Source organism: Gadus macrocephalus, chromosome 17 (genome assembly GCF_031168955.1).
Source record: "Gadus macrocephalus chromosome 17, ASM3116895v1".
NCBI classification, from domain to species: Eukaryota; Metazoa; Chordata; class Actinopteri; order Gadiformes; family Gadidae; genus Gadus; species Gadus macrocephalus.
Window position 1 is genome coordinate 5231309 of NC_082398.1, and position 25328 is coordinate 5256636.

The 25328-nt window shown below is 46.6% G+C and overlaps 3 protein-coding genes across 3 annotated transcripts; 1 reads left to right on the plus strand and 2 right to left on the minus strand.

Annotated features, from left to right (window-relative positions):
- Positions 1 to 5124: 5124 nt before the first annotated feature.
- On the plus strand, positions 5125 to 11341 carry fgb (fibrinogen beta chain). Its single transcript, XM_060077169.1, has 13 exons — positions 5125 to 5356; positions 5645 to 5674; positions 6290 to 6390; positions 6967 to 7069; positions 7963 to 8031; positions 8199 to 8313; positions 8877 to 8983; positions 9287 to 9401; positions 9698 to 9817; positions 9909 to 10031; positions 10121 to 10215; positions 10303 to 10493; positions 10697 to 11341. The coding sequence occupies exons 1-13, from the start codon at positions 5273 to 5275 to the stop codon at positions 10926 to 10928; spliced, it is 1485 nt and encodes a 494-aa protein (XP_059933152.1). The 5' UTR covers positions 5125 to 5272; the 3' UTR covers positions 10929 to 11341.
- On the minus strand, positions 11129 to 15976 carry LOC132475853 (fibrinogen alpha chain). The gene is made up of 4 exons (XM_060077229.1): positions 15611 to 15976; positions 15095 to 15278; positions 14456 to 14601; positions 11129 to 13595 (listed from the first exon to the last, which is right to left on the minus strand). Exons 1-4 carry the CDS (start codon positions 15629 to 15631, stop codon positions 13332 to 13334), a joined length of 615 nt encoding a protein of 204 aa, XP_059933212.1. The 5' UTR covers positions 15632 to 15976; the 3' UTR covers positions 11129 to 13331.
- A 146-nt stretch (positions 15977 to 16122) lies between these two features.
- On the minus strand, positions 16123 to 21322 carry fga (fibrinogen alpha chain). Its single transcript, XM_060077142.1, has 8 exons — positions 21166 to 21322; positions 20534 to 20632; positions 19781 to 19964; positions 19549 to 19694; positions 19221 to 19319; positions 18846 to 19001; positions 17839 to 18505; positions 16123 to 17118 (listed from the first exon to the last, which is right to left on the minus strand). The coding sequence occupies exons 1-8, from the start codon at positions 21220 to 21222 to the stop codon at positions 16415 to 16417; spliced, it is 2112 nt and encodes a 703-aa protein (XP_059933125.1). The 5' UTR covers positions 21223 to 21322; the 3' UTR covers positions 16123 to 16414.
- Between the last annotated feature and the right edge of the window lie 4006 nt (positions 21323 to 25328).

The window sequence follows — 25328 nt, forward strand, 5'->3', positions numbered from 1 at the left end:
TGTATTCATAACCGTTTCTATCCGTTCTAACCAAACCTCTACTATGACATTACAAGTTGAACTCAATGCAGGCTGCTCTATTGCCAAACATTTGAAATAATGAAAATGGATAATAACTTACACAAACAAATCGGATAATCAGAAATCCTTCCAGTGAATATCAACAAGTTACAAAAACCCACGTAATAGTTTTATTTTTAACCACTTTTTTTCATTCTTATTTGATATCCTTGTATTTCAAGATAACTCTTAATAATCCTTATTTGGTGATAATTTATTGGTTGGATCATGAATCTGTTTGGACAACGCCAAAGTAACAACCAAACCATATATATAGCTCCATATATATTTATATCTATAGACTTTAGGGACCCCTGGTGGTGGGTCACAGCAAGGGGACTTGTTTGTAAAGGATGAAAGAACATTTTGTACAATTAATTTGCTAGAAAATAAGACAACACAGGCTGTGAATGGGTTCAGTGCTGCCCCTTACAAATAATGTTCAGACTCCTCCCCTCCTTTCCTACTCTCCTGCTCCTCCTCTCCTCCACATCCCTTGTGTCACCTCTCCTAGTCCTGTTCTCCTCTCCCACAGCATTGCTTGGCTTCCTCTACCAGACTCCTTCTCCCTCTTTATTTCTCCTCTCCTCCCCCACCTCCACCCTCCTCCACCACCTAGTCCTCCATCTCTCCCCCCCTCTCGCTATACGAGACGATGGCGTCGTAGCATTAAAGGGGCTCCAACACCCCTCCCTCGTGGCGACGGCCAGCCCTACCCCGGTCGCCCGCACCGCCACGCAGGTCACCCTACATGGACACACCCTTAAGGAGAGCAGAAGCACCCAGGAGGAGAGATGAGAAAGGAGAAGGAGAGAGAAGGGAATGAGGAGATGGAGAGAGAGGAGAAGGAGGAGGAGAGATGAGATGGAGAGAGAGGAGAAGGAGGAGGAGAGATATGAGAAGGAGAGGGAGAGAGAAGGGAATGAGGAGAGAGAGGAAAAGGAGGAGAAGAGATGAGAAGGAGAGAGAAGGGAATGAGGAGATGGAGAGAGAGGAGAAGAAGAAGGAGAGATGAGAAGGAGATGGAGAGAGAAAGGAATGGCGAGATGGAAAGAGAGAGAAGAAGGAGGAGGATGAAAGAGGAGAAGGAGAAGGATGAAAGAGGAGGAGTAGAAATGGTCAACAGAAGTCCAGTCGGTTTGCCCGAGTGTTTAACATAGGTAGGGGTTAGTTAATACAGGTTGATCAGTATGGCTTGGTAAGGAGTTACCTGTATGGGTTGTTCAGTAGGTTGAGGGTGTGCAGGGAGCCTAGCTTGGTAAACCAGGTGGAGTTCAGCGTGGAGAGGCGGTTCTGGGACAGATCCAACGCCTCTAACATCGCCAGTGTAGCGAAGGCCTGTCAGGAGATGACTTCTATCCTGTTCCCTAAAGAGGAGACATGATAGTATCCTATTGTCTAGAAAGGGGTCACGATAGCGCCTCTATCCTGTTCCCTGGTGAGGAGACATGATGGACCTCTATCCTCCTCCCTAAAGAGAAGATATGATCCCTAAAGAGGGATCATGTCACCATCTTTAACCAGAAAAATCTGGTTAGAGATGGTGCTTCACATACACCCAAGCTCCTTATTAAACTGTATTAAACACCTGACCTCCTTATTAAACTGTATTAAACACCTGACCTCCTTATTAATCTGTATTAAACACCTGACCTCTTCATTAATCTATATTAAACACCTGTCCATGCTATAATAGTTGTATTATTAAACATAAATAAATACACTAGTGTTAATCATTAACAAGAGTTGTTTCATGATTTTATCCCAGCCCCTAGCATGTTACCATGGAGACTGAGGACCCTCAAACGGGCGTGGCCACATAGGTCGTCCTCGGTTACCGCAATGATGACATTCAATGACAGGTCGAGGGTGACGGCCTGCTGGGTTACCATGGTAACGGTGGAGAACCCCCTCAGGGAACATGTCGCAGGACACGCAGAGGTCCCAGAGGTCACAGGATGACCTTTGACCCCTGGAGACGGAGAGCAGGAGAAGGAGAGGATGGAGGCCGGACTCATCCTCACAACGTGGAAAAGGAGAGAGAGGAAGAGAGAGCAAGGGGGAGAGAGAGAGAAAGAGAGAGAGAGAGAGAGAGAGAGAGGGGGGGGGGAAAGAGAGAAAGACGGAGAGTAGGGGAGAGAGAAACAGATACAGTGGATGATCAAATATGTTACTATACTGTTAGAAATGTTACTGTGATAAATTAAACAGTTAAAAATGTTTTCAAATGTTCAAAGGGTTCTACCGACTGATCTGGTCTCACTGGCTGTTTTATAAAAGCCGTAGCTCATGGTCTATCCACTTATTAACCATGTAACCGAATGTATTATAAATGTTACAGTGTAAACAATTTAACCAAATGCTGTTTAATAAAAGCCGTGGCTGATGGCCTATGCACTTGTTAAAAATGTAACTGTGTTATAAATGTGACCAAATATGTTTAGAAATGTAACTCAATGTGTTTGGTACTGCTCATATGCTTCCACCTCGTAGCGATAGAGGAAGTCACACTGAACAAGTAAATATTCTCTAATCTGTGTGTGTGTGTGTGTGTGTGTGTGTGTGTGTGTGTGTGTGTGTGGGGGGGGGGGGGGGGGGGGGGGGGGGGGGGGGTGTGCCTGTGTGCGTGTATGTGTATAACATTACACCTGATGTCATAACATCACACCTGACGTCAAAACATCACACCTGATGTCAAAACATCAGAACTGACCATCCAAACATTAAAAACATGACGTTACATCACGTGTGTGTTGTTATCAGTAGTTATTAACATTAATTATCTACGGTGCCAACATTAGTAGTCAGTAGTATTTCTGGCCAGTTGTTCAGAGGCATGTGTACATCCTCCAGCCTCCAGAGGGCGCTCCTTCTCCGTCTCTGGTAGTCTCTGGTACTCTAATGCCGCTTTTCCACTGCATGGTACCGACTCGACTCGACTCGACTCGACTCGACTCGACTCAGCTCGCATTTTTTGCGTTTCCACCGCGAAAACATGGTATCTGGTACCTGAAGTGGCTCCTTTTTTCAGTACCGCCTCGCTCTAGGTTCCAAGCGGCTGAGCCGATGCTAAAAGGTGACGTCGGCAGACGGCCGGCCACTGATTGGCCAGAGAGTGTGACGAAGTCACGAGAGCGACACGGCAACCATGCTGGTAACAGGCTCAGCCATAGCAGCGCCGCAGCCAACATATTCCACTTCTTCAACTTCTTCAACATGCCAGCTAATAATACTAATGTTATCGATGTCCTCCATTGTTGTTATGTGGGTTCTGTCCGTAGCTGTGTTCGAAATCGTTCCCTATCATGGATGTAGTGCACTAAATAGGGTGCACGCCATTTTGTAGGGTGTTCGAATTCTCAGTGGTCCACCATATAGGGCACTATATAGTGGACTTAAAATAGGGTACATACCTTTATTATGTCCATGGTACATACGATGTACCCTACATGTTACTCCCGTATACCACAATGCAATGCGGTCGTGTTTTCCCGGAGAAGCTGAATAACCGCGAAAACGAATACATTTAATGATGGAGTCTCCGGCTTTTCATGTCAACAATTTATTTGGGATTTAACATAGAATATTTAACATTCAAAATGAATTAAACAAGGAAATGCAACATTCAACATCAATACAACCTCCAGCTTTCGTCGTGAGTGACCGGTTTGTTTACATGATGTTGGCGCATCTGTCTGCGTCACACAAATACCCGGCGCATTTACTGACGCAAATGACGTTTAGAAATCTTAAGCGTAGTGTCCGAATTCTCGTTTGTTCGTTCCCTAAATAGTGCACTATATCATGGACACTATATAGGGAATAGTGAGTGAGTGGATAGGGAACGATTTCGAACACAGCTCATGTGTGGGTTGCGTAGGTGTTGTTTGCGTCGCGTACAAAAATACGTCACGGCCCTTTCGCGCAGCCGACCCCGCCCACGTCCAGGAGGTACTATTTGCGGTGGAAAACGACCCGCGCTGCTACCGTGTCGAGGCGTGTCGAGTCGCGCTACATGTGCGGTGGAAAAGCGGCATAAATCTGCCAAACCCACCTCATGTTGCAATCAGAGTTTATGTTTATTATGAACTTGAGTCATGCCTTGTTATAAGTTCTATACAATGTTTCATAGCATCTGAAATATAGTCATTTCATGCTGTCATTTAGATGTTCATAAGGATGCAGACTTTTAAAGGAGCAAGGGAGACTTCCACTGTCTCTCCAGTGGAAGTCATCGCTACGGACTGTGCTGACGTGTGTGAGTTGGATTCCTCCATACCAGTGTGTTGAAACAGTGGACTGAAACAGGAGTTTAGTATGCAGGACACCCTCATTTATTGATCGGTTATCAGAAAGCAAACAGAAAACAAGGAAGGAACAACAGTACACAGGCCATTGGCCTCAGAGTTGACCCAAAAGAAAGCTCTGGTCAGTCCTTTCTTGAGGTAGTCCTAAGTCACTTAGCACCCTGGGGAGAAAGGAGGGACCAGGAGACAATGAGTAAAGAGAGGAGGAGAGGAGAGGGGAGAGGAGGGGATGGTGAGAGAAGAGAGGAGACTAAAAATGAGAAATGAGTAGAGGGAAGAGGAGAGAGGACGGGATAGGAGGAGAGAGAAGGAGACATTGAGAGAAGTGAGGAAGAGAGAGGAGAAGGGACAAGAGGAGAGAGGAGGGGAGAGAGGGGATAGTGAGAGAAGGAGTAAGAGGAGGAGACAAGGAGTAAGAGGAGGAGACAAGGAAAAGAGGAGAGAAGAGGACAGGAAATCGTTTGCACAAGTGGCCTGGGCCTGTGTGTGTGTGTGTGTGTGTGTGTGTGTGTGTGTGTGTGTGTGTGTGTGTGTGTGTGTGTGTGTGTGTGTGTGTGTGTGTGTGTGTGTGTGTGTGTGTGTGTGTGTGTGTGTGTGTGTGTGTGTGTGGGTGGTGAGGGTGAGTGTCTGTTTGTGTGTTGTTCCTATCAGAAAAGACTTTGAGACCGTGAGTCATTGACCAAACCGTGCTGTTGACTATTGCATCATGGGAGGGGTAAACGGGGCCGAGCATAGCGACTATAAAACCCTGTGATGCCCCGTCGGTTAGAACAGAGACCGACTCCCCACACTTCTAGAGTCAGAAGAACGTCTCCTTTCTGCTGTCGGAACCCCCCGCTCTCCATAGAGGGATAGAGAGATAGAGTGGTTTAAGGAATAAAGTGATAGACAGAGTGATAGCGACCATGAGGATTCTGCCGTTACTCTCTCTGTGTGCCGTCTTGGCCTGGGCTAGCGCAGTGAGCGATTACGATGACGAGGACGACGGGGTAAAACAAATACTACTCAACAACAAAAGACGTTTATTTAGTGTCTTCTTCAATGATGAGGCAATGTAGGCAGGAAAGAAAATAGGACATAGTGGGAGTGCATAACATCCTTCACTTGTTTGGTTGCATTTCGATGCATCAAATGACAGACCTCCTTGTCTTTATTAATATTTCAATTATTTCACAATACAATGTAATCCATGTTTATATAATGTAACATTCAAACATTATATATACCTGGTGGTCTTTAATAACCTTTAACTGATTTGATTTCTGTTTGGTTTTCAGACTCCACTGGTATTCGGTAACAGTACAGAGGTGAGTCTATTTAATGCTCTATCAATACAATGCTTTATCAATACTCTACTCTATCACTATATTCTAAACTTCTCTATCCCTCTGCTCTAGTCTATCAATCTACTCCCTCATTTTATTCTACTCTACTCTACCACTATACTATATCTATCACTCTTCTTGATCACTCTATTATCTCACTATATTCTACTCAACTATATGACTATATCCCACACTAATCTATCCGTATACTATATCATTCTACTCTATCGCTCGTCTCGAACACTCTATTATATCACGCTATTTTATGTCGCTCTATTCTGTTCAGTAGAGTAAATATGAAAGATATGAGATATTGTCCATCATATAACAATGATTTTGTGTTTGTGGGTGTGTGTGCGTGCGTGCGTGTGTGTGTGTGTGTGTGTGTGTGTGTGTGTGTGTGTGTGTGTGCATGCTTGCGTGTGTGTGTGTGTGTGTGTGTGTGCATGCTTGCGTGTGTGTGTGCTTGCGTGCGTGCGTGCGTGCATGCGTGTGGTTGGGTGCGTGCGTGCGTGCGTGTGTGTGTGCTTTCGTGTGTGTTTGGGTGCTTGCGTGCGTGCCTGCGTGCGTGTGCGTGTGTGTGTTTCTCGTGGTCAGGGATCCTCAGTGGACGCCCGGGGTAACCGGCCGGTGTCCAGGGGGAGGGACACTTACTCCCCCAACCGCTACGTCCCGCCTCCCATCAGCACTGGCAGAAGGTCACTGTCAATACCAAATATACTATTTCATATATAAATATACATAATAAGTAAAATATACACATTGTATGGATGTGTATCATAAAATATCCTATTATAAGACTCTTGATATTGGTGAATAGGTGTTTTTCTATGCTCCTGCCCACGTTTTAAAGCTTGAGCTTAAGCCCTTGAGTTTTGAAAGGCTCTATATAATTTGAATGCATTATTATTATTACTATTATTATTATTATTATTATGACTATTACTATTATTATTATTATCATTATTGTTATTATTATTATCATTATCATTGTTATTATTATTATCATTATCATTATTATTATCATTATTATTATTATCATAATTATTATCATTATTATTACTATTAATATTATTATTATTATCATTATTATCATTATGAGTATTATTATCATTATCATTATTATTATCATTATTATTATTATTATTATTAATATTATAATTATCATTATTATTATTATCATTATTATCATTATTATTATTATCATTATCATTATTATCATTATTATTGTTATCATTATCATTGTTATTATTATTATTATTACTATGTCTCAGGTACCGGGGCAGGCCCACCGCTGCCCCAGTGGGAGGGAAGCCGGAGGCGTTGAGGGAGCGCTCCGTGGAGGCCGGGGGGTGTACACACGCCTCTGATCAACTGGTCAGCGTAACGACTCACTACTAATGTTGGCACCGGAGAGATTACTATTATTAACTACTGTTAACAATGCACACGCGAATTGTGTGCACTCATAACATTGTGTGTGTGATTTTATGAGATCACGGTTGATGTTATGAGGTCTTGCGTGATGTCATGACGTCCTGTGTGATGTTATGATGTCCTGTGTGATGTTATGACGTCATGTGTGATGTTATGACGTCATGTGTGATGTCATGACGTCATGTGTGATGTTATGACGTCATATGTGATGTCATGACGTCCTGTGTGATGTTATGACGTCATGTGTGATGTTATGAGGTCTTGCGTGATGTCATGACGTCCTGTGTGATGTTATGACGTCCTGTGTGATGTTATGACGTCATGTGTGATGTCATGACGTCATGTGTGATGTTATGACGTCATATGTGATGTCATGACGTCCTGTGTGATGTTATGACGTCATGTGTGATGTCATGACGTCCTGTGTGATGTTTAGAGGTCCCGTGCAATGTTACGAAGTCATGTATGATGTTCTGACATCATGTGGGATGTGATGAGGTCATGTGTGATGTTATGACGTCATGTGTGATGTTATGACGTCATGTGTGATGTTATGAGCTCATGTGTGATGTTTTGAGGTCATATGTGATGTTATGAGGTCATGTGTGATGTTTTGAGGTCATGTGTGATGTATTGACATCATTAGGGATACTATGAGTTAATGTGTGATGTGATGGGGTCATGTGTCATGGGATGAGGTCATGTGTCATGTGATGAGGTCCCGTGATGTGGTCATGTGTCATGTAATAAGGTCATGTGTGACGTTTTGACATCCTGTGTAATGTGATGAGGTCATTTGTAACGCTATGAGGTATTCTCCTGTGTTCCCTTAGGGCGTTCTCTGTCCCACTGGCTGTGAGCTGAAGACCACCATTTTGAAGCAAGAGACCAACATCAAGCAGGTATTCAGAGGTTCAGCTAACCATTCAGCTTACCATTTAACTAGCTTAACATTTCGTTAACTTAGGCTTCCACGAGGCAGAGAGTGGAGCCAGTTCAGCAGATGAATGTCTCGGCAGGTAAGCTAATGCTAACTTTGTGCTAACTGTACTTTTTTTTTCCCTCCAAGGCCGTGGCTCCCCTAAGCCGGCAGGTTGACGAGCTGTCCCGCTCCTCCAATAACATCTACTCCTACGTGGAACGGATGTCTAATGCCCTCAGGGAGCGGCAGAAGGTCGTTGATGGTGAGAACAGCGGTTATACTTTAGCATGAAGCTAGCCTTTAACATGCAGAAAGGGAGCGTATCTATGTTCCCCGGGTCCTATGTTCTCCGGGTCCTTTGTCCCCCGCCTTGTATTCGACCGGGGAACATAGGACCCTGTGAGCTAATCTTTTTTTCGTAGGATGGTAGGGGCAAGTACCGCCTTTTTCGCCTCTGATTCGCCTGTGATTGGTTAGAATGTCTCTCCTCCGATTGGTTATGGTTAGGGTTAGGTTTAGGGTTAACCCTTACCCTAAACCTGACTCCAACCCTTTGCACCCGGGGAACATAGGACCTGGGGAACTTCAGCATGCAGTTCATGATATTAGGCTACCTGTCTGCACACAGTTAGCGTATAAGCATGTTAGCCTCTAGCATGTCGTTAGCTTTAGCATGCAGTTATTCTTTGGCATAATGTTCGTCTTTAGCATTAACTTAGCCTGTTAGGCCTGTTGACATACCAGATTAGCTTGTGAGCTCAAGGTATTGCCTTCTGTTCTATTTCTTATCCGGGCTACTAACTGATATTTGATGTTGCCCTGCAGACAATGGTCAGGTAGTGAGTCAGTACACGAACACCCTGGAAGAGCAACATGCTTACATCAAGGAGACCATTGACACTTCCTTCCCATCCGACATCAGACTCCTGCAGGTAGGGCCGCCAACGCGAAGACTAGTGTTAGAAGCTAGTCCCAGTGCTAGGAATAGGGCTAGGATTTAGCTGCGAGTCCACTGCTGGTGCTAATACTTGGGGCGGCAGCTAGCGCCACGTGCTAGCGCTAATACTATGGTTGAGGCTGTTCCCAGCCCTCTTACTATGACATAGTGCTATCGCTAAACACTAGCCATAGTATTAGCTTTTCACCCAAACAATGGCAGTATGACTTGGGTTAACTATGATGTATTCAATATCAATGTAGTTTTGGCTCTGATATATTGTATCTTTGGCAATTAGGGAGCCCTTTTAAAGATCAGAGAGAAAATTCAGAAGCTGGAGAAAGCCATACAGACCCAGCAAGTGAACTGTAGAGAACCATGCGTCAGCAGTTGCCCTATCCCAGTCGTCTCTGGTAAGCTGTGCCTGTCTGTCTGTCCAAATGTCTGTCTGCCTGTCTGTCCGTCTCTCTACCTGTCTTAAATATAATGTATGATATAGGATATTGTATCGTATCTAATAATGTATTACATAGGATATTATATCTTATTTAATAATGTGTGATATAAGATATGGTATCTTATATAATAATGTATGACATAGGATATTGTATCTTATATAATAATGCATGATATGGGATTTTGTATCTGATATAATAATATGGGATATATTGTACCCTGTATATATATGTTGTTGTGGTCTATTTTCTAGGTAAGGAGTGTGAGGACATCTTCAGAAAGGGCGGCGTTGACTCCCAGATGTACTTGGTCCAGTCTGGCCCTCTGAGCCCTGGATACAAGGTCTTCTGTGACCAAACCACCAAGGACGGAGGTCTGCACACCTCCCTCTCGTCTGACAGTCTTTCTACCTGCCAGTCTCCCTGTCCACCATCCAGTGTGTTAACCTGTCTCTCTCTCTTCAGGCTGGCTCCTCGTCCAGAACAGGATGGATGGGAGTGTGGGATTCGGCCGTCGCTGGGACGACTATCGCCGTGGTTTCGGCAACGTCGCCTTTGATGTGGGCAAGGGCCACTGCCAGACTCCAGGTAGGGTCCTCTGGAGCGCAATGCATTCTGGGAGTTCTGTTCTGTCGTCAGTAGCCTGTAATTGTAGCTTTTACTTGCTCGTGTGACAGGGGAATACTGGCTGGGTAATGAGCATGTCAGCCAACTGACCAATATGGGCCCCACTGAGGTTCTCTTTGAGATGGAGGACTGGTCCCAGAACAAGGTATAGAACCTCCCTTCCCACCGTAATACATACACACACACCTGCAAAGTGTCCAGGTCAAAGGTGAACAACCCTCTCTGTGTTCAGGTGCACGCCATGTACAGTAAGTTCACCATCCAATCAGAGTCCAGTAACTACCTGATGTCGGTGGACGGCTACTCCGGTACTGCAGGAAACACCCTAGAGCAAGGCGCCACGGAGTTGTATGGAGAGAACAGAACCATGACCATCCACAATGGCATGATGTTCAGCACCTTCGACCGCGACAATGACAAATGGTACGTGTGTGTGTGTTTGTGCTTGTCTGCTAGCTTCAGCTTCAGCAAACTCAAAGCAAGAGGCTTTTAACGAGTGATCTCATGAACCAATAAACTTTCTGAAGGGAGATAGTTACATAGCTAGCATGAACTATCTGGTTAGCTTCTCCAGCTAGTTAGTTATCATATTAAGCTACTTAGCTAAAAGTCCTGCTCTCCTCTAGGATCCCGGGTGACAGCAGTAAGCAATGCTCTATGGAGGACGGAGGCGGTTGGTGGTACAACCGCTGCCACTCGGCCAATCCTAACGGCCGGTACTACATGGGCGGGGCTTATACCAGCAGAATGGCCAAGCATGGCACAGACGACGGCATGGTGTGGATGAATTGGAAGGGCAGCTGGTTCTCCCTGAAGACCATGAGCATGAAGATCAGACCTTTCTTTCAGGGCAAATAGAGGGTCCAACACACACACCGACATTAGGCAAACTCTTTAACACCACCCTGACAAAAGGCTCTGATATCGATTGAGGCTCATACGTTTTCCCACACGGTTCATATCAACTGCTCTAACCATCCCAAAAAGACGACCATGTTATTTTTTATAATTTATATTTTATTTTCAAACTAGAAACTGGGGCCTTTTTAACTCGTGGAATATTTCAACATTGAAGCAGAATTGTTCACCTGAACGGTACACTGAAATGTTACAGCAGAATGCTACAGGTTACGATTAACCTGTGTGTGCTTGGATGTCAGATGTCAATCGTTCTGCCGGGGGCGTGATGTCAGTGTTTCCATGTGTGATGTTGTCAGTGTTGGGTGAGTCAAAGTACTTATTGTCTTAATAAAAACCCATTCACTTCTAAAGTCTCGTGCTGTTTTCAATACTTAAAAACACCCCAGCCCTGAAAGGTTGCATTCTTTCTAGACCTGCATGTCCTTCTTACGACCAAACCACCCCCATATAAACCAGAGACACGTTCAACTGGCACACAGACAAATTACTTGTTTCAAATCAGAAACTAAAGACGATTTCACAGACGGCATCTAAAGACTCTGACACCGTCTTCAGACCAACAGTCTCCATAATAACAGTCTTCCGACTGACAGTATCTCAGAATGACAGCATGTTCAGACTGAAATGGTCTCCAGACTCTGACAGTCTCAAGTCATGCATCAATAGGAGATGGACCATACGATTCTTGTTCTTCAAACTTAACTCTTTATTCCTCACAATTTTCTTCTCATTTGGAACACTGATGGCTTCGTAGGTTGTTAGACTGTACAGGGTTAAGGTCAGGAAATAAAATACCACAGGTTCGATATCTGCTAACATGCCATCATAGCAACTGGCTGTTTGAAATAAGCAGTTAGGTGTTTCTAGCTAATTCATGACCTATGACTACATAAGAGCTATAGTATTGCTTCTCATCATACCAACTAGTATTCCTCTTTGTGGAGTTCTCTCTCTACAGACCAGACACACTATAAGTGATGGCTGTAGGAATATAGAGCTATTCCACACTTATTTTAACAGATAAATATTGCTTTCAGCACTTTCAGTTAAAACACGTTTGTCATAGTACCACCTCCTTTTATATTACAGTAAACCTGTTTCTAATAGTACCACTGCCTTTATTATTACAGTAAAACCTGTTTCTCCTAGTACCACCTCCTTTCATGTTACAGTGAAACCTGTTTCTCTCCGTACCACTTCCTTGATATTATATATATATGTATATCGAATAAAATGAATCAAAGTATGATACAAATAAATGTATTTTCTATAAGACTCCATGACAGTACTCATATTACTGCAATAATACATGGTATTATTTATTCTTCACGATAAAACAGCCTGACTCTTCAGTAGTGTTTCGGGCAGCAGTTTGTAACTACAGCTTCATTTGGAGGTGGGTTGCGGCCCGACATGGCCCCGAACAACAAAAGCATCACAGACTCCGGTGTGCTTGGTGGTTCCTGCTTGACCAGAGGATAGTTGTGATCATGTGACAGCCGTCTCATGTGAGGTGATGGTTGTGATCGTGTGACGGACGTCTAATGTGAGGTGATAGTTGTGATCGTGTGACAGCAGTCTCATGTGAGGTGATAGTTCTGATCGTGTGACAGCAGTCTCATGTGAGGTGATAGTTCTGATCATGTGACAGCCATCTCATGTGAGGTGATAGTTCTGATCGTGTGACAGACGTCTCATGTGAGGTGATAGTTCTGATCATGTGACAGCAGTCTCATGTGAGGTGAGAGTTCTGATCGTGTGACAGCAGTCTCATGTGAGGTGATAGTTCTGATCATGTGACAGCAGTCTCATGTGAGGTGATGGTTGTGATCGTGTGACAGCAGTCTCATGTGAGGTGATAGTTCTGAACATGTGACAGCAGTCTCATGTGAGGTGATAGTTCTGAACATGTGACAGCAGTCTCATGTGAGGTGATAGTTCTGAACATGTGACAGCAGTCTCATGTGAGGTGATAGTTCTGAACATGTGACAGCAGTCTCATGTGAGGTGATAGTTCTGATCATGTGACAGCAGTCTCATGTGAGGTGATAGTTCTGAACATGTGACAGCAGTCTCATGTGAGGTGATAGTTCTGAACATGTGACAGCAGTCTCATGTGAGGTGATAGTTCTGATCATGTGACAGCAGTCTCATGTGAGGTGATAGTTCTGATCATGTGACAGCCATCTCATGTGAGGTGATGGTTGTGATCGTGTGACAGCAGTCTCATGTGAGGTGATAGTTGTGATCATGTGACAGCAGTCTCATGTGAGGTGATAGTTCTGATCAGGTGACAGCCGTCCCATGTGAGGTGATGGTTGTGATCATGTGACAGCCGTCTCAGAGGTCTGGGTGTTCTGGGTGAAGGCGTGGTGGGTGGATCACCAGCTTGTTCTCCTCAATGTCTCCAAAGTGTCGCAGCTGTTCTTCCAGTCCGCCGGGGGCGGAGGTTGCTACGTCTGGGAGCTCCCGCCTGGGTGGAGGAGCAGGAGGAGAGAGGGCCATCTGGTCTAGGAGGTCCGGGTAGTCCTCCTCCTGGAGCCTGAAGGTCAGCCTGGAGGCGCAAGAGCCCTGGCAAGCCCTGATCTTAATGTCCACGTCGACCTGGACACAAAACAACCTCCTCATATATCTGTTATCTATTATCTATATATTATCTATCTAATACATATATTTGTGGATATGTTATTACCACTATTATGATCATATATTTACTGTATTATTATATATTATTATATATCGTGTGTGTGTGTGTGTTTGTGTGTGTGTGTGTGTCTGTGTGGGTGTGTGTCTGTGTGGGTGGGTGTGTGTGTGTGTTTGTGTGCGTGCGTGTGTGTATGTGTGTACAGAGAGAGAGCACACTGTCCCTGACCGATGGACTTCCAGTAAATGTTTGGACAACCATGGACAACAATGTACCAACGACACACACACACACACACACACACACACACACACACACACACACACACACACACACACACACACACACACACACACACGCACAAACACACGCACACCAGCACAAACACACGCACACAACCACACACAATTACACAAACCTATAAACTAAAGGCCGATTTAGGGTCGTTTTAGACGCAGAGACGTAAGCACGTAATTTACACAAGGGACTTGTTTTAGACAAGTTTTGTTTTACGGTTCCTTAAGGATTGCGCGTGTTGCAAGGGGATTCTCCGCCAGAACAGTAGGGGGAGCAACGAACGAATCTGTGGGCGTGGAAGTGGAAATCGCTGGCTGGCCAATCACAGTCTTTGCGAGCTGCGTAGGGCCGTAGTGTTTTAGTCGCATAGTCAGGAATTTTGGGCGACGCACTTAAGCACGTAAGGGGGGATATTTTACCGCGCAAGGGGGGGTTATGTATCTTACGTGCTTACGCGTTACGTCTAAAACAGAGCATATATCGGCCTTAACACTGAAACACCCACTCACTCAGCCCTCCTCACCTCTGTATGATAAAGCTCTTCCATCTGTTTCTGGACCTGTTGCCTCAACTCCTTCAGTCTCTGTGACGACGCAGACGATAGTTTCCGTAGCAACCTCAGCTTCCTCGCCAGTCGGTCGGCCCCGGCAACATACCGGAGCACCGAGTCTGAGGAGGACCGAGTTCGGAACATCATCATCCTCATTCAATATTAACCCCACTTTCCTGCTGTCTGTCTTTCCTCCTGTCTGTCTGTCTGTCTGTCTGTCTGTCTTTCCTCCTGTCTGTCTGTCTGTCTGTCTGTCTGTCTGTCTGTCTGTCTGTCTGTCTGTCTGTCTGTCTGTCTGTCTGTCTGTCTGTCTGTCTGTCTGTCTGTCTGTCTGTCTGTCTGTCTGTCTGTCTGTCTGTCTGTCTGTCTGTCTGTCTGGAGAGACAGAGAGAGAAAAATAGAAAGCCAGGTGACCGGACGGACGGACGGACGTCCGTCCGTCCGTCCATCCGTCCGTCCATCCGGTCACCTGGCTTTCTATTTTTCTCTCTCTGTCTCTCCGTCGACCCGTCTGTCCTCCTCCTGTCTGTCTGGGTCCGAGACCTCTCCTGCTGTCTCTCCCTCTCTCGCTCTGTCCGTTTGCGTGTCTGTGTCGTCGGTCGCCTGTCTCACCACGCTGGGAGCCGAGTGCGTGTCTCTGGGTGTGGTAGAACACCCAGCTGGAGCCCAGGGTGGAGCGGGAGGCGTGGTGGTGTCGCTCCACTCCGTCACACACCTCCAGCATCCTTCTCTCCACCGCCACCTCCTGCTGCAGGAGCAGAGCCTGCACAACACAACCAGAGGGACAGCCAGAGCCCTGGACACCCGCACAGCCAGACACACACACACACACACACACACACACACACACACACACACACACACACACACACACACACACACACACACACACATACACACCTACCCACCGTCACTGAGGGTACTGAGTGTGTGAGTTTGTGCGTGCGTGTGTGAGTGTGTGTGGGTGTGTGTGCCTGTGTATGTGTGTGTCTGTCAGTGTATGTATGTGTGTGTGTGTGTGTGTGTGTGTGTGTATGTGTGTGTGTGTGTGTGTGTGTGTGTGTGTGTGTGTGTGTGCGTGTATGTGTGTGTCTTTCAGCGTTTGTGTGTGTTGGTGTGTGTGTTTACCCAGTCTTCATCAGTGCACATAGGGTACTGATGGGGACACGCTGATCTCTTGTACGTCTGCGAGTCCAACCGGTCGTGCTTCCTCTTCTTCAGCTGCAGACACACTTCAAACACACACACCAATTTATTAGTCACCTCATGATGTCATATACATAGACATATATGTCCCACTTCAAGCACACATACCGGTATGTATTGGTCACCTCTAAATCATACGTAAATCATACCTGATGTAATCATTATAGTTTTGGTTCATTATGAACTTGAGTCATGCCTTGCTATTGGTTCTATGTAATGTTTCATAGCATCTGAACTATGCTCAGTTCATGCTGTCATTCAGATGTTCCTGGGGATGTGAACTTCTACAGAAACAAGGGAGCTAGCATAGGGCCGCTCTGCTTGTGCGCTATGTCAGTCTGTCCAGTGGAAGTCATCACTACGGACAGTGCTGACTGTGTGACTTTGTGGAGTCCTGAATACCAGTGTGTTGAAACAGTGAGACGACACAGGAGTTAAGTATGCAGGGCATCGTTATTTATTGATCGGTTATCAGAAAGCAAACAGAAAGACAAGGATAGAACAACAGCACACAGGTCATCGGCTTCAGAGTTGACCCAAAAAAACAAACGTCTGGACAAACAGACCCTCAATCCTCTGGAACAAACCAACCCATCCCCCCGCCTCCCCTCCTGTGGAACAAACCAACCCACCACCCACCCCTCCTGTGGAACAAACCAACCCATCCCCCGCTCCCCTCCTGTGGAACAAACCAACCCACCTCCCTCCCCTCCTCCTCTGGGGGGGTCAGAAGGCGGCTGGTCTGATGGACATGCGGACCCTCTTTAGGCTGTAGTCGGCGGGCTTGTACGTGGTCCACACCACCCCGTTCTCCACCTCGTAGGGAGAGTTGTTCTCCGGGTCGTACGTCCCGCGGTAGTAGACCCCGTTGAGGTTGGCGGCGAGACAGTTGTTGTACCACCAGCCCCCGCCGTGCAGCTCCGCACAGCTCCCCTCCGCCCAGCCGTCCTGGTCCCGGTCCGGCGTGCTGAACCTCATCCCGCTGTGGGACCGCAGGGGGGCCCCGGCGCCTCCCAGGGCGTCCCCGGCCTCTCCCTCGTAGCGGGACACCTCCAGACGGAAGCCCTCCTCCTCTGAGCCCACCCTGACGCCGTACTGGGCCGTGGCCACGCCCCCCTCCCAGTCCTCTAGCTCCACCCTCAGCAGGCTCTCGCTCCGGCTGGTCAACAGGTGCAGGTTGTGGTTCCCCAGCCACACCTCGCCCCGGCCCTGTGCGTCCACCGAACCAAAGCCCTGACGGTACTCGGCCCACGACCGGTTAAAGTTCTGGAGGCCGGTCTCCCTCTGCTGGACCAGGAGCCAGCCCCCCATAAAGCCCGACTGGTCACAGTAAACCTCAACTACCCGGGTGTCCTGACCCTGACCCACGTTGACCTCAAACAAACCGCTCGCCTTCCCCCTCGTGTGGTGCTTCATGATGTCGGCACAATCTGAGAAGAGAGTCACCGGTTAGCTTGTTCTCCTGGGTAGTCTGTGCTGTAACGCAATCCTGTAGTCTGTGCTGTAACCCTTATCCTGTAGTCTGTGCTGTAACGCAATCCTGTAGTCTGTGCTGCAACCCTTATCCTTTAGTCTGTGCTGTTACCCTAACACTGTAGTCTGTGCTGTTACCCTAACTCTGTAGTCTGTGCTGTAACCCTAACTCTGTAGTCTGTACTGTGACCCTAACTCGGTAGTCTGTACTGTTACCCTAGCCCTGTAGTCTGTACTTTCACGCTAACACTGCAGTACTGCATTCCTAACCTTAACTTCTAGGTAGTCTAGTCTGGACTTCTGTAGATAATGCTCTCTGAATAATGTTGTCTTTAAGATTTAGGTTTTGGATTTTTTTATTATTTGAAACCTGTGGCACCATGCATTATTTTAATCTTAAGGAACATTGTCGAAGAACCTTGCATGATATTATTAAGGAACCCTCGTGATATTGTTAAGGAACCTTTCATTATTCTGTTTAGGAACCTTGCATGATATTGTTAAGGAATGTGATATTCCACGTTATCCATGTGTCCTCAATAGTAATGATAACCCTGCCTATTTAATATTTTGGTACATAAGGCTAGCTGAGGAGCTAGCTGGGGAGCTAGCTTGGGCTGAAGCCAGCTAGCTAATTGAGGGTGGGGGGAGGGGGGTGTTTCACTCCTAGCCTGTACCTTTTCCTGCATGATCTGACTGGACGACAGAGCTGCTCATTATGCTGCGCGCGTGGACATCCGGGAAGTCTTCCTCAACAGCACCCATTCCGAAGGTTCCCAGGTCAAAACCGGAGTTCCCAAAGTCCCCAAAACCAGTTTTTGAGTCCATGAGACTGCCCTTAGCTCCGCCAGTGAGTGATGTCAAGGAGTGGGTGGATGAGGAGGAGGAGGAGGAGGAGGAGGAGGAGGAGGAGGTGGAGCCGCCGCCGCCGCCGCCGCCGCCGCCGCCGCCGCCACCGCCACCGCCGCCGCCGCCGCCGCCGCCCAGAGAAGGGAAGATGGTCCCCATTCCTCCCCTACTGGCCTCCAGAATGGCCCTGCACTCCGGTCCGCCTTCGATGACCTCCTCCCTGGTCTTCTTTGGCCCTGTGGGCGTTTGCGTCACCACCGTGCGGACGCTCCTGGTGCAGGAGCTGGTGGAGGTGGAGTACGCGCCCGTCCCTCCGCTTATCTCAGTGATGCCCTTACTGCCTGTGCCTGAGGAGGAGGAGGAGGAGGCGGAGGAGGAGGAGGTGGAGGAGGAGGAGGAGCCGGAGGAGGAGGAGGATGTACCTGGGACCTTGGATACGGTTGCTGGGGAAGTTAAGGACCCCTCCGTCTCCAGGGTCAGCTGCATGGCTTGGACCTGAAGAACAACATATTACCATTACAACTAGCAGTACTACTAGTCACATTCTAATACTAATACTATGTGCTCTATGGTTTGGACCTGAATGCACTCTACTACTCCTACTTCTACTTCTACTATTGTACTACCGACACTATTTCTAATACTATTACCCATACTACTACTACTATTACTACTGCTACTACTGTTACTACTACTACTACTACTACTACTGCTAATACTAATACTGCCACCACTTCTATATACTACTTCTATATTATGATCTCTGAGGATATTTCATTCTGCATCATTCTACATTATGATTGTCGTGTCAGAAGCAGGAGTTGAGGGCGCTGACCTCGGAGAACAAGGCCCTGGTCTGCTCGCCGCCGGCCGGGTTGGACTTGTACTTCTCGTCCACCGCCGTCAGTTCCTTCAGCGGCCGGCTCTTCATGACGGACAGCGGCCGGGACGGGCCCCTGCTCTGGGAGGCATCCGTGTCCATCTGGTCCATCTGCGGAGCACACACACACACACACCATACACACCATACACACGCCGGTGAACGGAGAGAGAGACAAACCGACAGGCGGGAACAGGTGGACAGACCGACAAACAGGGCAGCTAGCTTGGTAGTTGGTGGGTGAGTCGGGCCGGTCCGTCGGTTGGCTAACTCGTAAGTTACTTGACTTGGCGGTGAGTGAGTGAGATCGCTGGTTGAGTGAGGTCTCACCTGTTTGTCCAGCGTCACGTAGCTCGCCCGATCCACCGAGAACTCCGTGTAGGTCTTACAAGAACCTTTGCATGCACGCAGCTTCATGTCTATATCCACCTGGAGAGAGAGAGAGAGAGAGAGAGAGAGAGAGAGAGAGAGAGAGAGTATTTTGACGAGCTTGTAGGCCTGTGGCTCTCAACAGCTTGACTCTCAAAGGGCTTCACAGGCCACATGATAAGACCACGCCCGTCTCTAACCAAACCCAGAGGGAAGAAGCCTAGGGAAGGAAAATCCTCCTCCAGGGCCGGCTAGGAGGGAAGTAGGCCTGCCAGCAGATGGCGCTCACCTCCATCCTCTGGATGTCAGTGACCTGGGCCCTGATCTGGTTCTTCATGGTGGACATTCGTATCAGCTGCCGGTCGATCTTGACCTTCATGTCCACGATGCGCCGCCTCAGCGTCTGGGTCAAATCGAAGTAGCTGCTGTCACCTCCTGGTGTGGGAGGGAGAAGACCGAAAGCATGAGGGAGGGAGAGGGGAGAGAAGGCGAGGGACGAAGGAGTGTGAGCAGCTGCTGACCAGAGGTGGAGGTCAGTCCTTCCTTGAGGTAGTCGTAGGTCTGCTTGGTGATGCGGTCGGTGGAGCTGGACTGCGCCTGGTGCTTCTCCAGCAGCGTGCGGATGCGGTCGATCTTCTTCATCATGTCGTGGTCGTGTTTGTCCATCAGACCCAGGATTTTGCAACCAGACGGACACTTGACGCCCTGGGGAGAGAGGAGAGAGGTTGGGAGACGAGGAGAAAAGAGAGTAGGAGAGGAGAAGAAAGTGGAGGAGATGATGAGAGAAGGGGGGAGAACAAGAAAGAGGAGCGAAGAGACAAGAGGTGAGAGGAGAAAGGAGAAAAGAGGACAGGAAAATGTACATTTGAGCAAGTGGCTGGGGTTTGTGTGTGTGTGTGTGTGTGTGTGTGTGTGTGTGTGTGTGTGTGTGTGTGTGTGTGTGTGTGTGTGTGTGTGTGTGTCTGGGTGTGTGTGGCTGTTTGTGTGTGTGTGGCTGTGAGTTTGAGTGGGAGCGTGCATGTGGACATGTGTTCATGTGTTCAGTTAAAAACGTATATATATATATCTATGTGTGTGTGTGTGTGTGTGTGTGTGTGTGTGTGAGTGTGCCTGTGCATGTGTGTGTGTGTGTGTGTGTGTGTGTGTGTGTGTGTGTGTGTGTGAGTGTGCCTGTGCATGTGTGTGTGTGTGTGTGTGTGTGTGTGTGTGTGTGTGTGTGTGTGTGTGTGTGTGTGTGTGTGTGTGTGTGTGTGTGTGTGTGTGTGTGTGTGTACCCAGTCTTCATCAGAGCAGAAGCCCCACTCCTTCTGAGTAGCACATTTATCAGCCGAATAGCCAGCCTCCACAGGTCTTGGGCCTCTGGGGTCTAATCCCTGATGTCAGAAAGCAAAGAGATCACTTCAACAACATTCATTTGTCACATTCAGCTAGTAAGATAACATTGTCTGCTGAGAGGTGGATTTTAAGAGTTAGGCGAGCCACTATCAAAACCAAACTCTATTGAAGCTTTAGCCATTTCTGTCAGATGAAGGTTTCTGCTTAACGTCTCAATGGAAATTTTAGACTTGGTGCTTTCAAAATAAAAGCTCTGACAAAATGTTCTTCTGTCACCGACAGAAGAACATAGTCCTACAAGTTGAATGCAAATACAATTCAACTTTACTTTGAGTTATTTGTTGAGCTATTTTTCAATAGAGTAATTATTTTTGTGCGTTTCTGGATATTAAAGATTCAAGTAATTATTTTTGTGCGTTTCTGGATATTAAAGATTCAAGTAATTAAAGATTCAAATATTCATTTATTAGGTTTGATTATTTGTAGTTGATATCATGTTGTACCCCTGGATGTATTCTGTAGTATTATAATGTTACGGAGTATATCAGTGTTAAGAGGGGCTTTTACTCACCTGGGCTGAACAGCACACCAGACCTGTGAGCAGTAAAATAACAGTCTGTAGCTCCATTCTCTTGTCTTGTTTCCCTCCTCAGTGGAATTGGTGAGTGCGCTCTCGGCTCCGTTCAGCTCCTTTAACCTCTGAATTCTGACTCACCGCAAACACTGACTCAGAGTTTGGTTAACCATCTCTCTCTCTCTGGCTCTATTGATCGAGCTGTTCCTATTGATCGGTTTGCTCACAGGCCGAACTTCATCCCTCTGAACAGGCTGATGGCAGCGGCCCTGACGGGAAATCAGACACTGACAACACAAGATGAGTCAGCACCACAAGCACAACAATAACACGTTCTACTGGTTATACTGGGAGCTGACAAGAACCATTACAATCTTCTACTGGTTAGACATGGGGCCGTCCATTACAACCAGTCTTCTACTAGTGGGAGCTGCCCATTACAACCAGTCTTCTACTGATTATAGTGGGAGCTTCCCATTACAACCAGTCTTCTACTGATTATAGTGGGAGCTGCCCAGTCTTCTACTGGTTATAATGGGAGCTGTCCGGTACAACCACAGTCTTCTACTGGTTATACTGGGAACTGCTTAGTACAAAAACAGTTTTCTTCTGGTAAGGACCCTGCAGTACTGATTTTGCAGGAGTCCCGGCAGCAGGTCGGTCAGTGTTATGATGATGTCACATGATTGTCAAGTTGAAAAATTATGAAAAATTATCCTTTAAATCCACAAACAACATATGTGTAAGCCAGGGCATCTAAAGACTGGGACCAGAAAATAATAATTTTCTCTCCATTGACACCCATTCATATTTTTCGATCTCATAGGTCCCATGAACTCTACCGGAAGGGGCGTGACTTCGCCACTCTATTAAAAAGCGGAAGCGGAAGCGCTTCCACACTACCAAGTCGTTACAAAGTCTGAACGTTACAAACGCTAGGAAGCACTCGAGCTAGCACTCTATTCTCATCTCCATAGGACGTGACTAGCAAGGACGCGTCCTAGCAAGGCTGCAGCCTTCACTTTGGGAAACAGCCAAACAGCCCATGGAGTCGAACGTCACCGCTGGCGGCCATCTTACCACAGTAAGCTGCTCACCAATAACTTTTTCTGTTGGTAGTGATTCATGTACTTTTTAAATAACCATAACTTGCTAAATTTTCAACCGATTTTCAAACGGGTTTGGTTTGTTATAAACGTCAGAGATGTAGGTATGACAGTACATACTTATAAATAATTCAAAAATAGGTACAAGATTTCCCTTTGCCTTTACAAATATACATCAAGAAAGGCTGCATGTTGAAATCCCCACCCTGTACAGAGATGTATTTAGTAATTGTATATAACCATGTGTTTTCATATGAAATGAACATTAAACAGAACAGATGGGTGCAATAAATACAAACATGCACAAGGTATTCGTGTTATTTATGTTAAATCAATATGGTCTACTAAAACTCAGAAAAAGCAAAAGTTTGTAAGAAATGTAAATCCGTCAAGATTTCAGCGAGATAAGAGTATTAGCGTTGGTGCAGATCACTGGTTTACGTCCGCTACAACAGATTCCACCAGAAAGCTTTACTGTGGTAAGATGGCGGCCTATGGTGACGTTATAGACGCCGCCGTAGGGCATCTAGTTAATATATATATCTATGGCCGAACACATCTCTGCCGTATCTGTTTCCCAATTTCAAGGAAGCATGCTCAACGGCCGCCTTTTTAGGGACGCTACGTCATAGAATTCCGGTGTTCCAATATCCATACTATCCGTACTTACTTACCTAAGTTTGAGTACGTAGGGCGTTCCGATTCAGATCGGGCGAAAATAAGTGTACTGAAAGGACCCGGATGGTGTACTCAAAACGGTCAAATCGCGAAGTGTGTGGCGATGTACACTTTTCGTACTCAACAGCAGCCGTCTTAGCTACGTAGCGGAAGAGGGCAGAGCCAGGCTGAGCCAAAGTCGGCGCATTTTCCACATAGCCTGCATTAATTTTGTAGTTTTTATAGCTGCTAGGCGTAAAGAGTTCACTGTTCAAAGCGGGATGTTTATTGCGGGGGAGGAGCCGCGGCGGCAGTCGTGATCGTAATTTCCGGTTAGTGCACCACGGAGTATTCGATTTGGAACAACACTGACATCTGAAAATTTGCGTGCTTAGCGAGTGCGGATAACGTACTTCCTTTAAGTGTAGGCCTACTCATGGAAGTATGGATATCGGAACACGGCACAGATGTTCTCGTGTGGTAACATCGCCCTCTGCTGTCCACATCCGCTCACTACATACCCAGGGACGCAAGATCACACGTGACTTCCTTTTTATCAACTTGACATCAAACAGTAGTCATATATATATATATATATATATATATATATATATATATATTTATTAGCTCGCCTGCCAAGTGTTTTTCTTAATAAGTTAATTGGTTGCATCTGGTGCGTTTCACTTAAGAGGGAACCTGACAGTACGTTGTTGTCCTCCACTGTTTTGCAATGTAGCGTCTCCGAAAGGAGGTATGTTGTTTTGTACCAGAAACCAGAACGTCTGTGTACTGTTTTGTTGAGGTCTGTTGTGACTTATTTGACATCTCTTCCTGTTTCACAGGTTAAAGACTTTTTGAAGTAAAGAGCAGCATCTCACCTGAACCCCGATTCCTTCCTTCAAAGGTCTATCATGTATATTTAACTGCAGTTCTGTGAGTATCCCAACTTAACCATGAAGATGAACTGCAAACTGTAAGTCATAAGTTTCTCATTACTCTTGGGCACATTGATTTATTTTGGCTTCCTGGTGAGTTAACCCGTTACCTGAAGGTTGATCTGAGTAGAAAGGATGTTTTATTGGTTCATGGGTTACTTAAGTGTTTGGTTTTAATGATTTGAGTTAAAATGGTTACAGGCTCAAAGTTATTGTTGTAAGCTGGAGTAATGGGTTGTGTTCTTATATCTTCAGTCTTCTTTCCAGCTACTCTCCTGAGCTCTGTATCTTCATCACATGCGTGTTGCTTTACTGATGAGGGTGTGGTCTGAGTGAGCCGAGGTGCATACTGGGTTACAGAGCTGTCTGAATTCTACAGGTCTGTAGACACACCCCCTCAGGGGAAACCGAGTGTTTGAGAAACCGTGGTGATGTCAGTTACATGGACTAGAATGTTCTTTAAGATGGAGACAGGGATTCAGAAGGAGAAACACCAGGTGGAGATGAGGGGGCTCCTCACCTCAATGACTAAAGCACAACTTCAGTCTGACACAGAGAACCATGGAACACATTCAACAGTCCCCTCCAGGCATCGTTACTCCTCAGGAACAGTTTCATTTCCAAGAAGGTCCTATTTGGGGCCATCCCCAGATGGATCCTGCTCCTCAAGAGCCACCCCCCTCCACTGGGTGGTCTTCTGAACAGATGACCTCCTTCCTGTCCTCAGGCTGACTAAAGCTCCATCGTTTGCATCTGTGAAGGCCCCTCATTCGGGAAACCACTGGACAACAAATACATGACTTCAGAGACGTTGAATCAACCTGGGACATGAAAACGCCAAGCATAATCCATCACCAATGTGGGACGCCACTGAAGAATGTTATACATAATTTACGTCTCTGGAGACATTGGTTGTTCTGTTCTGGGTGCCCTGGCAGGAGAGCTGGGGGTGGATGATGGAATGTTATTTGGCATGAGGTTTTTTACCCTGCATGATAGTTTGGCCTTTTATGGCTCAGTGTTGTGTGTGTGTGTGTGTGTGTGTGTGTGTGCGTTTGGCTTTGACATGAGATGGATGGTTTTTGAGCATCGCTAGGGTTCTACTGTGTGTGTCTCCCACTCACACCTGGCATTGGGTTCTACGTGTGTGTCCTGGGTTCTGTGTGTGTTTCCGGCTTGCTTTGACAGTGATAATGTTCATACAGGGGTCTGTGTGTGTGATTGGCTTGGGATATTGGAATGGTCAAATAAATCATACCTGATGGACGGTCACACGTTTACTTAAGGGCCTCCAGTAGACATGAAGAGCCCGGAGCGACGCTGCAGAGCGATATCCAACACACTGGGCAGGAAGGAGAGTATCCAACTGAAGTGTAAAAGGATGCAAGCGGCGTGTTCAGATCAGTGACTTCAAACTAGGACTACACCAATCAGGATCAATGGAGGATGGACACCTAAAGGC

Coding starts and splice junctions, on each gene's coding strand:
- fgb (XM_060077169.1), top strand. CDS start 5,273: ATGAGGATTCTGCCGTTACTCTCTCTGTGTGCCGTCTTGGCCTGGGCT. Junction 7,070..7,962: donor CACACGCCTCTGATCAACTG/GTCAGCGTAACG, acceptor GTGTTCCCTTAG/GGCGTTCTCTGTCCCACTGG. Junction 8,984..9,286: donor CCGACATCAGACTCCTGCAG/GTAGGGCCGCCA, acceptor TTTGGCAATTAG/GGAGCCCTTTTAAAGATCAG.
- LOC132475853 (XM_060077229.1), bottom strand. CDS start 15,631: ATGTGCACTGATGAAGACTGG. Junction 15,279..15,610: donor TGTGCACTGATGAAGACTGG/GTAAACACACAC, acceptor GCGGGTGTCCAG/GGCTCTGGCTGTCCCTCTGG. Junction 13,596..14,455: donor AAGAGCTTTATCATACAGAG/GTGAGGAGGGCT, acceptor TTTTGTGTCCAG/GTCGACGTGGACATTAAGAT.
- fga (XM_060077142.1), bottom strand. CDS start 21,222: ATGGAGCTACAGACTGTTATTTTACTGCTCACAGGTCTGGTGTGCTGT. Junction 20,633..21,165: donor TGGTGTGCTGTTCAGCCCAG/GTGAGTAAAAGC, acceptor TTCTGACATCAG/GGATTAGACCCCAGAGGCCC. Junction 19,320..19,548: donor CTGACATCCAGAGGATGGAG/GTGAGCGCCATC, acceptor CTCTCTCTCCAG/GTGGATATAGACATGAAGCT.